General features: G+C 46.8%; 1 protein-coding gene across 1 annotated transcript; it reads left to right on the top strand.

The window, feature by feature from the left end:
* The first annotated feature begins 751 nt into the window (after nt 1–751).
* Nucleotides 752–11,074, top strand: bxdc2 (brix domain containing 2). Its single transcript, XM_048593755.1, has 8 exons — nt 752–914; nt 1,960–2,003; nt 2,948–3,018; nt 4,030–4,079; nt 5,050–5,123; nt 5,225–5,275; nt 5,998–6,099; nt 10,820–11,074. Exons 1-8 carry the CDS (start codon nt 767–769, stop codon nt 11,057–11,059), a joined length of 780 nt encoding a protein of 259 aa, XP_048449712.1. The 5' UTR covers nt 752–766; the 3' UTR covers nt 11,060–11,074.
* Nucleotides 11,075–11,367: the final 293 nt, after the last annotated feature.

An 11,367-nucleotide genomic window follows, 5' to 3' on the forward strand; every position in this document is an offset into this window, starting at 1 on the left:
CTGACCCTCCGACAGTGCCGCGCTCCCTCAGCGCTGACCCTCCGACAGTACGGCGTTCCCTCAGCGCTGACCCTCCGACAGTTCAACGCTCCCTCAGCGCTGACCCTCCGTCAGTGCGGCGCTCCCTCAGCACTGACCCTTTTTCCCCCAATCTGAGGTTGAGTTGGACAGGCCTGTGGTCAGTGAGGCTTTAAATGGTTTTGAGTGACAGGCAGGAAAGTGGAGTTAAGGCCACAATCACAACAGCTGTGATGTTTGTGTGTTGCGGAGCAGGCTTGAGGGGCTGAATGGCCTCCTCTTGCTCCATGTTTTTGGCCTATAAGTCTGCCACGCTATTTATTGAGCTCATGGTTGATCTGTCTATGGCCTCAAATCTACATTCCCCACCTCCCTCCCATTACCTTTCACCCTGCTACTTAACAAGAATCAATCCACTCAGGCCTTGAAAATATCCCCTGACGCTGCTTCAGCCTCCTTTTCAGGAAGACAGTTCTGTAAAATCATGACCCTGTCTGAGAAAGAAATTTGGCTCAGCAGTTTTAAATTGGTGACTCCTGATTTTTAATCTGTGATCCCCTGTTCTAGATTTTGCTGCAAGACAAAGCTTCCTCTCCACTTATGGGAATCTTCAGTTTCAATGAAATTGCCTCTTGTGCCGCTACACTCTGGCCTAGCCTGCCCGAGCTCTTTCTCATGGCCTCCCCCTTCTCCTCTTTGTGATGTTGCTATGTTTCGGTGTTTGGTAGAGTTTGGTTTGAAGCAGCTAATGAATGTTTCCTTCCCTCTGTGTCCTCACCCCCAGGGACAATGGAAGAACAAGGAGCGGGTTTTGATCTTCTCCTCACGAGGGATTAGTTACCGAGCCCGGCATCTGATGCAGGATCTACGCACACTGATGCCTCACTCAAAACCCGGTCGGTGACAGAGCCATGCCTTTCAGTTTGAAACTTTGAGAGGATTCTCAATCGAATGTCACAAGGATTTCTGGAGACATCTGTTTTAAATTGAAACATAAATGATGTGGAGTTGTTTTGTGATATAATGTTCAGGTTTAGCTCTGGTTTTGAGGGGGGAATGTGAGCATTGCTGGCTCAGCCAGTTTTTATAAATATATCCAAGGCTGAGACAGACAGGGTTTAATCAGAAAGGCAATGAAGGGTTATGGGGAAAAGGTAGGAAAGTGGAGTTGAAGATTATCAGTTTAGAGAATGAGGAATGATCTCAATGAGACATATAGGGCTCTTCAGGAGCTTGACAGGGTAAATGCAGAGAGTATGTTTCCCCTCATGGGAGAGTCTAGGGCCGGAGGGCATAGCGTCAGAATAAAGGGGCACCAATTGAAGACTGAGATGAGGTGGAATGCCTCCTCTCAGAGGATCGAGAGTCTTTGGAACTCCTTGTCACAGAGAGCTGTGGGGGCAGAGCCCTTGTGTATATTTAAGGCTGGGATAGATTCTTGATCAGTCAGGGAATCAAGGGTTATGGGGAAAGGGCAGGAAAGTGGATGTGAGGAATGTTGGATCAGCCATGATCCTATTGAATGGGGGAGCAGGCTAGAGGGGGGCTGAACAGCCTACTCCTGTTCCTATTTCTTATGGTCTTTTAGAACAGCAATGATGTTGTTGAATCGCAGAGCTGACTCAATGGGCTGATTAGCTTACTCTTGTTCCTCAGAATTTTGGAATTGCTTTAACAGAAGGAGGCCATTTTACCTACCATGTCTGCATCATTACTGACTGGCAATCTCCTGCCTTTTCCCCATACTTCTACAAACCATTTCTATCTAAATAATCATCTGATGTGACCTGTGGGAGTCCTGCATGGGGAAAGGGTGAGAGGAGATTCCTGGAGCATCCCAGAGAGTGACCCTCATTGGGGAGGGGGTGGACTTGGAGGGTGAGCATCCTTGGATTTCTGAGCCCTTTGTAAAAGTAATGAAGGTTATTTTTCTCATTGCAGACACCAAAATGGATCGAAAGGACAAGCTGTTTGTGGTTAATGAGGTGAGCTGAGTGCTGGGGCTGGGCTAAGTGAGAACTAGATCCTGGAGCACACACAACATCAATCTGTGAGATGACAAGGAGTTTAAGTATTGATTCACTTTTCATACATTTGGGTTTGCGAGTAGGCAGAATTTGTGAGAGTTGATTCAGAAAGTGTGATGCCTATCAGCTGGGAACTCCATTGCCAGGATGTAGTGCAGTGTGAGCTGGGGCTATGAATCACACACTGTGCAAGGAGCCCTGAGATATTGGTCAGTTTGAGACATTATCATCCGGTTCAGAGAAATTATTACACCATCTGCTCACCAGTGATTCATCAGCACCAGACCTTTTTCAAAAAGCATTCACCAGGTGAAGTATCATTGGCCAGGCCAGTATTTATTACTCATCCCTAATTGCCCTATCGGTCTGGAGTCACATGTAGGCCAGACCAGGTATGGATGACATTTTCCTTCCCTAAAGGACATTAGTGAACCAGGTGGTTTTTATAACGATGGACAACAGTTACACGGTCATTGTTAGACTCTTAATTCTACATTTCTATTGAATTTAAATTCCACCATCTGCCGTGGTGGGATTCAAACCAGGGTCACCAGAATATATTTGCTGGGTTTTTGGATAAATCATCTAGTGATAATACCATTAAGCTATCACTCCCATGTATACAGGCATGTCCCTACTCCCTCTAGTATGCTCAGGAGACCCCCTCTCAATGTAGTGTCCAGCCTCTGCCTGGGGGAGGTGAGGGGAGGGGGATGATGCAGGGTGGTTCTGTGTTGGTGAGGGAACAGATTGTCCAGCACGTAGTGACTCTGTCCATTATGTCAATGCTCCTGGCTCTGAGCAGGTGTGGCCCAGTTTAAAAATTGGTAGCTAGTTAGTGAGTAGTAACCTATTCATCGCTTCAATTGGAGAGTCTGCTGATGGTGATTCTCTTTCCACAGATCTGTGAAATGAAGAATTGTAATAAATGCTTGTACTTTGAAGCGAAGAAGAAGCAGGACCTGTACATGTGGTGAGTATGTGACACTGGCAATCAGGTAATAGCAGCACGAGGACTGCTGGGTGAATTGTGAACGGGACACATAGGCTGCAAAGGGATTTTGATAGAAAGTGATTGGCTAAAACAAAGTGCAGTATACTCTGGGAAAGTAGCAACAGGAAAACAGTATTTTATTAATAGTGAGGAACCAGGAAACATTTGCTTTCAGAGTGATTTGGCTGTCCTTCCAACTGGAAACAAATGATATGCTTGCTTTTTGAATTCTGTCAGATGATGTAAGTGTCACGGGCCAGGCAGTATTTATTGCCCATCCCTAATTGCCCAGAGGACAATTCAGAGTCAACCACATTGCTGTGGGTCTGGAGTCACGTGTAGTCCAGACCAGGTAAGGATGGCAGTTTCCTTCCCTAAAGGACATTAGTGAACCAGATGGGTTTTATAACAATGGACAGCAGTTACATGATCGTCATTAGACTCTTAATTCCAAATGATTTGAACCCATGACCCCAGACTGTTACCTGGAGGTGGCATCGCTGGTTAATAATCTAGTAATAATACCACTAGACCATTGACTCCAATGCCTCATGATGTCTGCACCATCTCTGCAGCCGTAACATTGTATTCCTTGCCCTGTTCTATTACCCTAATGCACTTTGTATGGTATGATCTGCCTGTACTGCACACAAAACAAAACCTTTCACTGTACCTAGGTACATGTGACAATAATAAATCAAATCAAATTATTTACCTTCTCAAACCAACAAGAGTCAGGGTCTGTGGGAGAGAGAGGCAGAGGGAGGAGGGGAGAGGGCCATGTCTGGAGAGAGGGTCAGATCAGGTAGAGGAGGAAGGGACAGGATGGGCAGAGGTGGATAGCAGGAGGGAGGGACACAGGATTTTGGGCAGAACGGTGAGGGAGGGGGACGTGGCTTTAGGTACATTCTTTTTGCTCGGTTTGGGCAATTTGCAACCTATCGATCCAGCAGCTTCTAAATGATGTAAATTGTTTGTTCTATGTTTCAGGATCTCAAATGTTCCTCATGGGCCATCGGCCAAGTTTTTAGTACAAAACAGTAAGTGTCCTGTTCTCATTGAGGGCAGGCAGCTGGTTACTGGTTTCATGTTTCACTATGCTGATAGATTCTCCAGCTACAGCCCGAATGTTGTGGAGTTAGTGAGTACATCTCAGACTGGCCCAAACACTGACTGTGTGTCAGATAGCCTCGAGCTGACAGCCTAGACACACTTCTCTCAGGCTAGAGGAGACAGCAGCTTTCCAACCTGAGGGACGGTGTGTGACGGGCAGCTGAGATGTTGTTGGTGATGACGTTTGATTGTGTGTACAAACAGCGGTTTCCGTGTTACTGTCGGAGGGGAGTTCATCAACTATGCTTTCAGCGTGAGTGAGATCCCTGACCGAGGACAAGAGAGCTGATTGCGGAATAAATTGTAAAATTATGTAGGGGTTGGGGGAGATTGAGAATCAGCTAGAGAGTTATTGCGAACTGAAATAGGGTGCCTGACATGGAGCTGGAAGCAGATTTGGGAAGGATCTTCCTGGAGTATTGTGGAAATCGACAGGCTCGTGGGGAAAGCGGCAGATTCCACCTCATTGGGTCAGAACAGTGGGACCAAAGGGCCTCTTCCTGTTACTGTAACATCCTACCATCACGGGTATAAACAGTGCCAGTCACCCTGTGTGGTGCATACCCTTTGGGATTACTGGCACAGGGAATGGGATCCCTCACTGCTGGGATCCAGTGGTCCAGTTTGGGTGATCACCATGAGCTGAGTTACTGAGGGAGAAGTAACCCACTGCTTGCAAACATTTTAATAACTTGTTACAATGATGGACCCTGAACAGAGATATTGTGACTCCTTTACACATAACCCCTTCTCTCTCTCTCCCCCTCTCCCCACTCTTTACCTCCTTCACCCCACTGTCACCCTCTCCCCCCCCCCCCTCCCCCCCCCGCTGCCCCCCCCCTCCCTCCCTCAATGCCCCCTCCCTCCCTCCCTCAATGCCCCCTCACACTCTCACAGTTCACACCCTGGATGAGCTGAAATTGACCGGGAACTGTCTGAAAGGTTCAAGGCCGTTACTGTCCTTTGATCCGGTAAGGAAATTGCTTCCCCTTCATTTCCTGTCACAAACTTTGTCATGGTTTTGCTGCAAGCTGCCAGTCTAATGGTTGTTTTCTATCTTTCTCCTGAATAGACATTTGATAAAGAACCTCATTATAGACTCTTGAAGGAACTCTTCATCCAGGTGAGTTTGTGTTTGCTGTGTCTCGGACCACAAGCACTGAAACCTATCCTCTCCAACAACGTCTCTTACCCTCAGCCAGGCCCACAAACCCATCTGAGAACTAGCCTCAATATTTTACAGGTGCACTTCGATCTAACACCAGTACACAGCATTATTGCCCGTCCCTGGTTGCCCTTGAGAAGGTGGGGGTGAGCTGCCTTCTTGAACCACTACAGTCCACATGCTGTGGGTTGACCAACAATGCCCTTGGGGAGGGAATTCTAGGATTTTGGGACGGTGAGTGGTTTGGAGGGGAAGTTGCAAGGGGTGATGTTTCCATGTATCTGCTGCCCATGTCTTTCTAGATTGAAGTGGTTATGGATTTAGAAGATGCTGTCTAAGGATCTTCGGTGAATCTCTGCAGCACATCTTGTAGATCATAGAATCCCTATTGTGCAAGAAGAGGCCATTTTGCCCCTCAAGTCCACACTGACCCTCTGAAGAGGAACCAACCCAGATCCAGGTCCCCTCTGCCCAATCCCTGTAATCCCACATTTGTCATGTCCAATCCACCTAACCTGCACATCTTTGGACGTTCGGTAGTACTACTGAGAGCGTCAGTGGGTACGGGGGTGGTGTGTTGTGAGTTGGCGTTGAGAGAATCTTGGCAAATAGCATGATACATATGGAGAGCCTACTTCACGGCAAGTACCTGACAATCTGTATAACCCATTGCCTTGTAGGTCTTTTCAACTCCTCGGTATCACCCAAAGAGTCAGCCGTTTGTCGATCATATCTTCACGTTCACCATCACTGACAACAGGGTCTGGTTCAGGAATTATCAGGTCAGTTGAAAGCTGTGTGTTGAAGTTCTGGTCTCTGGGCCAGAGGCTTCACTTCACCACAGTTTCACTGTGCACTGTACAAGAAGGACAGGTCGCACCTAAACTGGAGGGGAACCAATGTCCTCACAGGGAAGTTCGCTAGTGCTACTTGGGAGGGTTTAAACTAGAGTGGCAGGGGGCTAGGAACCAGAGCAGCAGGTCAGCAAGTGGAGGGATTGAGGGGCAGAAGCACGTTAGGACCAGTAAATCAGAAAGGACAGTCAGAAACAGGTAAATGAACATGATGGTACTAATGGGCTGAAGTGTGTTTATTTCAACGCAAGGAATGTTATAGGTAAGGCAGATGAGCTGTAGGTGAAACTTTGTTGTGGCTATTACACAGACTTCGTTGAGATGGGGACAGGATTGGCTGCTGAACATTCCAGGGTTTCATTGTTTTAGATGAGATATAGAAGGAGGTAAAAGAAGTGGAGGAGTTGCATGACTAATCAGGGAGAATGTCACAGCTACACTCAGAGAGAACATACCGGAGGGCTCATCCACTGAGGCAATATGGGTAGAGCTCAAAAATAAGATTGGTGCAATCATTGGGACAGGATTATACTATAGGCCACCCCCAACAGCCACTGAGACATTGAGGAACAAATATGTAGGCAGATTATGGAAAGATGTAATAACAACAGGATTGTCATAGTGGGTGACTTTACCTTCCCCAATATTGACTGGGTCTACCTTACAGCAAAAAGGGGTTAGACAGGGCAGAATTTGTTAAATGCATCCAACAGGGTTTCTTGAAACAGTATGTGGATAGTCCAACTAGAGGAGGGGCCACACTGAACATTGTATTGGCTAATGAGTCTGACCGGGTCACTGACCTTTCAGTCGCTGAGCATTTTGGAAATAGTGATCACAACTCCTTAAATTTTAAGATACCCATGAATAAGAATAAGTCAGGACCTTGTCGCGAGGTACTAAATTGGGGGGAGGGCAAATTATGTCAGTATTAGGCAGGAGCTAGGGAGTGTTAACTGGGAGCAACTGTTATCGGGCAAGTCTGCATTTCACAGGTGGGAACTATTTAAAGACCTGCTGGGGAGAGTTCAGGACTAGCATGTTCCAGTAAAGAGGAAGGTCAAGGATAGCAAGGAAAGGGACCTTTGGAAAATGAGGGAGATTGTGAATTTAGGGAAAAAAGAAACATATGTAAGATTTAGGAAGCTAAAATTGGACAGGGCCCATGAGGACTGAGGAAAGCAGGAAAGAACTCAAGTTAGGAATTAGGAGAGCAAGAAAGGGCAATGAAATATTCTTGGCAAGTAGGGTTAAAGACAATCCCATGACATTCGATACATACATTAAAGATAACAGGATAACTACAGAGAAGGTAGGAGCACTCAAGGATAAAGGGGGAAATTTGTGCTTGGAGGCAGAGGATGTGGGTGAGATCCGAAATGAGTACTTTGCATCAGTATTCACCCAGGTGAAGGATATGGAGGATAGTGAGATTAACATGGAGCATGCTAATATGCTAGGGCATTTTGAGATCAGGAAAGAAACGGTGTTGGATCTCTTGGAGAACATTAAAGTTGTTAAGTCCCTGGGGCCCGATGGGATCTACTCCAGGTTATTGAGAGAGGCAAGAGAGGAGATTGCTGGGCCTTGACCAAGATCATTGTATCCTCGCTAGACACTGGAGGGGTCCCAGAGGACTCGCAAGTAGCTAATGTTCTCTGTTCACGAAGGGAAATAGGGATAATCCAGGAACTACATACCAGTGAGTCTCACATTGGTGGTTGGAAAGCTATTGAAGAGAATTCTTAGGGACAGGATTTTTGCACATTTGGAAAAGCCGGCCTAATTAGGGACAGTCAGTGTGGCTCTGTGAGGGACAGGTTATGTCTTAGTAACTTGATTGAATTTTTGGAGGAGGTGACGAAGGTGATCGCTGGAGGCAGAGCAGTGGATGTTGTCTACATGGATTTTAGTAAGGCTTTCAACAAGGTCCCTCATGGTAGGCTCATCCAGCAGATTAAGATGCATGCGATCCACGGTGACTTGGCCATACGGATTCAGAATTGGCCTGCCCATTGACAACAGAGGGTAGTGGTGGAAGGATGTTTTTCTGGCTGGAGGTCCGTGACTGGTGGGTGTCCACAGAGATCCATACTGGGACCTCTGCTGTCTGTGATATATATAAATGATTCAGATGAAAATGTAGATGGGTGGGTTAGTAAGTTTGCAGACGATACAAAGATCGGTGGAGTTGTGGGTAGTGTAGAAGGTTGTCAAAGGATAGAGCAGGATACAGATCAGTTGCAGTTATGTGCGGAGAAATGGTAGATGGAGTTTAATCCATCTAAGTGTGAGGTGCTGCACTTTGGGAGATCAAATGTTAAGGAAAAGTGTACAGTTTATGGCAGGACCCTGAACAGCATTGATGTACAGAGGGATCTTGGGGTTCAAGTCCATAGCTCCCTGAAAGTGGCTGCAGATGTAGATATGGTGGTAAAGAAGGGTATGGCAATGCTTGTCTTTATTGGTCAGGGAACTGAGGACAAGAGTCAGGAAGTCATGTTGCAGGTCTATAAGACTTTGATTTGGCTACACTAAGAGTATTGTGTTCAATTCTGGTCACCACATTACAGGAAGGATGTGGAGGCTTTGGAGAGGCTGCAGAAGAGTTTTACCAGGATGTTGCCTGGATTAGAGGGTCTGAGCTATAAGGAGAGGATAGAAAATCTCAGGTTGTTTTCTCTGAAGCAGCAGGGGTTGAGGAGAGACTTGACAGAAGTCTGTAAAGTTATGAGATGTATCGATACGGTTAATAGTCAGAATCTTTTTCCCAGAGTTGAAATGTCTAAAACTCAGGGGTATGCATTAAAGGTGAGAGGGGAAAAGTCCAAAGGAGATGTGAGGAGCAAATTTTTTATGCAGAGAGTGGTAAGAGTCTGGAATGCACTGCCAGGGGTGGTGATGGGGGCAGATACAATAGGAGTGTTTAAGGGATTTTTAGATAAGCACATGCATAAGCAAGGAATGGAGGGATATGGACCAAGGGCAGGCAGAAGGGATTAGTTTAATTTGGCTTCATGTTCAGCACAACATCTTGGGCTGAAGGGCCTATTCCTGTGCTGTACTGTTCTATGTTCACCCCCAAACACAGGCTCAGTTTCTTTCAAATGTTACCATGTGGTGTTTACAGATCAAAACCAGACCATTCAGTCTGTCAGATTTCTGCTCGACATGAATCTCCAGCCAGCCCGTCTTTACCTCACGCTGACAGTGTTTCTTATTCTCTCAGTAACTGCAGCCCAGTCAGTTTAGCATTGGTTAGGAAACTTCTAGAAACAATAGTACAGAATAGAATTAATAGTCACGTGAAGAAATTCAGGCTAAAGAAAGCCAGGATGGATTTCTTAAGAACAATACAGCACAGCAACAGGCCCCTTCGGCCCCCCAAACCTGTGCTGACACATCCTGCCCTTCCATACTAAAACTGTCGTTACTTCCTATTCATGTATTCATCCAGGTGTTTCTCGAATGCAGTGTTTCTTGAGGGAAAAGCATGTTTAATGAACTTGCTGGAGTTTTTTGAAGAGGTAACAGAAAGGCTCAATCAGGGTAATACTGTTGATGTAGTTTACATGGATTTCCTGAAGGTGTTTGATACAGTGCCACACAACAGCCTCATGAGGAACGTTCCAGGTTATGGAATAAAAGGGACGGCAGCAACGCGGATACAAAATTGGCCGAGTGAAAGGAAACAGAGTGTAATGGTCAATGGGTATCGTTCAGGCTGGAGGAGGGTTTGTAGTGGAGTTCCCCAGGGGTCAGTATTGGGACCCTGGCTTTTCCTGATCTTCATTAATGACCGGGATCTTGCTGTGCAGGGGACGATTTCCATGTTTGCAGATGACACGAAACTTTGAAGAATTGTAAACTGTGAGGAGGACAGTGTGAAACTCTAAAAGGACATTAACAAGTGGGTGGGTGGCAGATGAGGGTCAATGCAGAGAAGTGTGAGGTTGGAAGAACATTGAAAGACAATATAAATAAAGGGGTACAATTCTAAAGGCGAAGCAGGAGCAGAGGGAGCTGGAGGTATCTGTGCACAGATCACGTATGGAACATATTGTCTGAGAGTGTGGGGGGGGAGGCAGGTTGACTCGAGTGGTTAGGGTCTGGAATGTACTGTCTGAGAGTGTGGGGGGAGGTAGGTTCACTCGAGTGGTTAGGGTCTGGAATGTACTATCTGAGAGTGTGGGAGGAGGCAGGTTCACTCGAGTGGTTAGGGTCTGGAATGTACTGGCTGAGAGTGTGGTGGGAGGCAGGTTCACTCGAGTGGTTAGGGTCTGGAATGTCCTAAGAATATAAATGGTACACACTGCTGCTACTGAGCGTCAGTGGTGGAGGGAGTGGACGTTTGTGGATGTGGTGCCAATCGAGCGGCTGCTTTGTCCTGGATGGTGTCAAGCTTCTTGAGTGTTGTTGGGGCTGCACCCATCCAGGCAAGTGAGGAGTATTCCATCACACTCCTGAGTTGTAGATGGAGATCCTCCATTTATCACCTAACCTTGGGAATTCCAGCGTGGTCAAAGTAAAAGCCCAGTGGGGGTTACGTGGTGGTGAGGAACCTGTGCCCCAGCAGGAATTTCAGCTGCAGCTTCCTGACTGTTAGTTTCACAGGTTTCCATGACTGACTGCCTTGTCTCACTTGCAGATTATTGAAGAAGATGGAGCTCTGGTTGAAATTGGACCACGTTTTGTTCTAAACCTTATTAAGATTTTCCAGGGAAGTTTTGGGGGTCCAACACTCTATGAAAATCCCACGTACCAGTCTCCAAACATGGTAAGAAGTACCTCTGAACACAGCGAGTATTTCAATCCCCCCCGCCCCCCACAATCCAAAAGAAGCATGGACTACAGGGGAGTTCTGAATCCGCATCACACCTACTGGTGAGAGAATCAGCAGGCCATTGACACCTTACAGTGCTGTACGCTATTACCAATCAGGCCAGAACACTTACTGTACAATCCCTGCCTCAGTGACCATTCACTCACAGCAAGATCGTATCCAACTGCCCTGAAGTAATCAGCAGGTTTGAGGAATGGGTGACAGTTATCCTTTTCTTCCAGACAGGGCCGTAGGCTCTTAGACATCTGTCCCTGGGGCAATCAATACCTTGGTGTTTCTGATCTGAAAGAAACTGTCACCAGGAGTGCGGCGCTCCCTCAGCGCCGACCCTCCGACAGCGCGGCGCTCCCTCA

The sequence above is a fragment of the Rhincodon typus genome, unplaced genomic scaffold (assembly GCF_021869965.1).
Source record: "Rhincodon typus isolate 14 unplaced genomic scaffold, sRhiTyp1.1 hic_rhity00003739, whole genome shotgun sequence".
NCBI lineage: Eukaryota > Metazoa > Chordata > Chondrichthyes > Orectolobiformes > Rhincodontidae > Rhincodon > Rhincodon typus.

What these genes read in the sequence shown, in the direction of transcription:
- bxdc2 (XM_048593755.1), top strand. Translation starts at nt 767, where the DNA reads ATGAATGTTTCCTTCCCTCTGTGTCCTCACCCCCAGGGACAATGGAAG. An exon ending in CGTTACTGTCCTTTGATCCG is followed by an intron (nt 5,124 to 5,224) that starts GTAAGGAAATTG and finishes TCTCCTGAATAG; the next exon opens with ACATTTGATAAAGAACCTCA. An exon ending in TGAAGGAACTCTTCATCCAG is followed by an intron (nt 5,276 to 5,997) that starts GTGAGTTTGTGT and finishes ATTGCCTTGTAG; the next exon opens with GTCTTTTCAACTCCTCGGTA.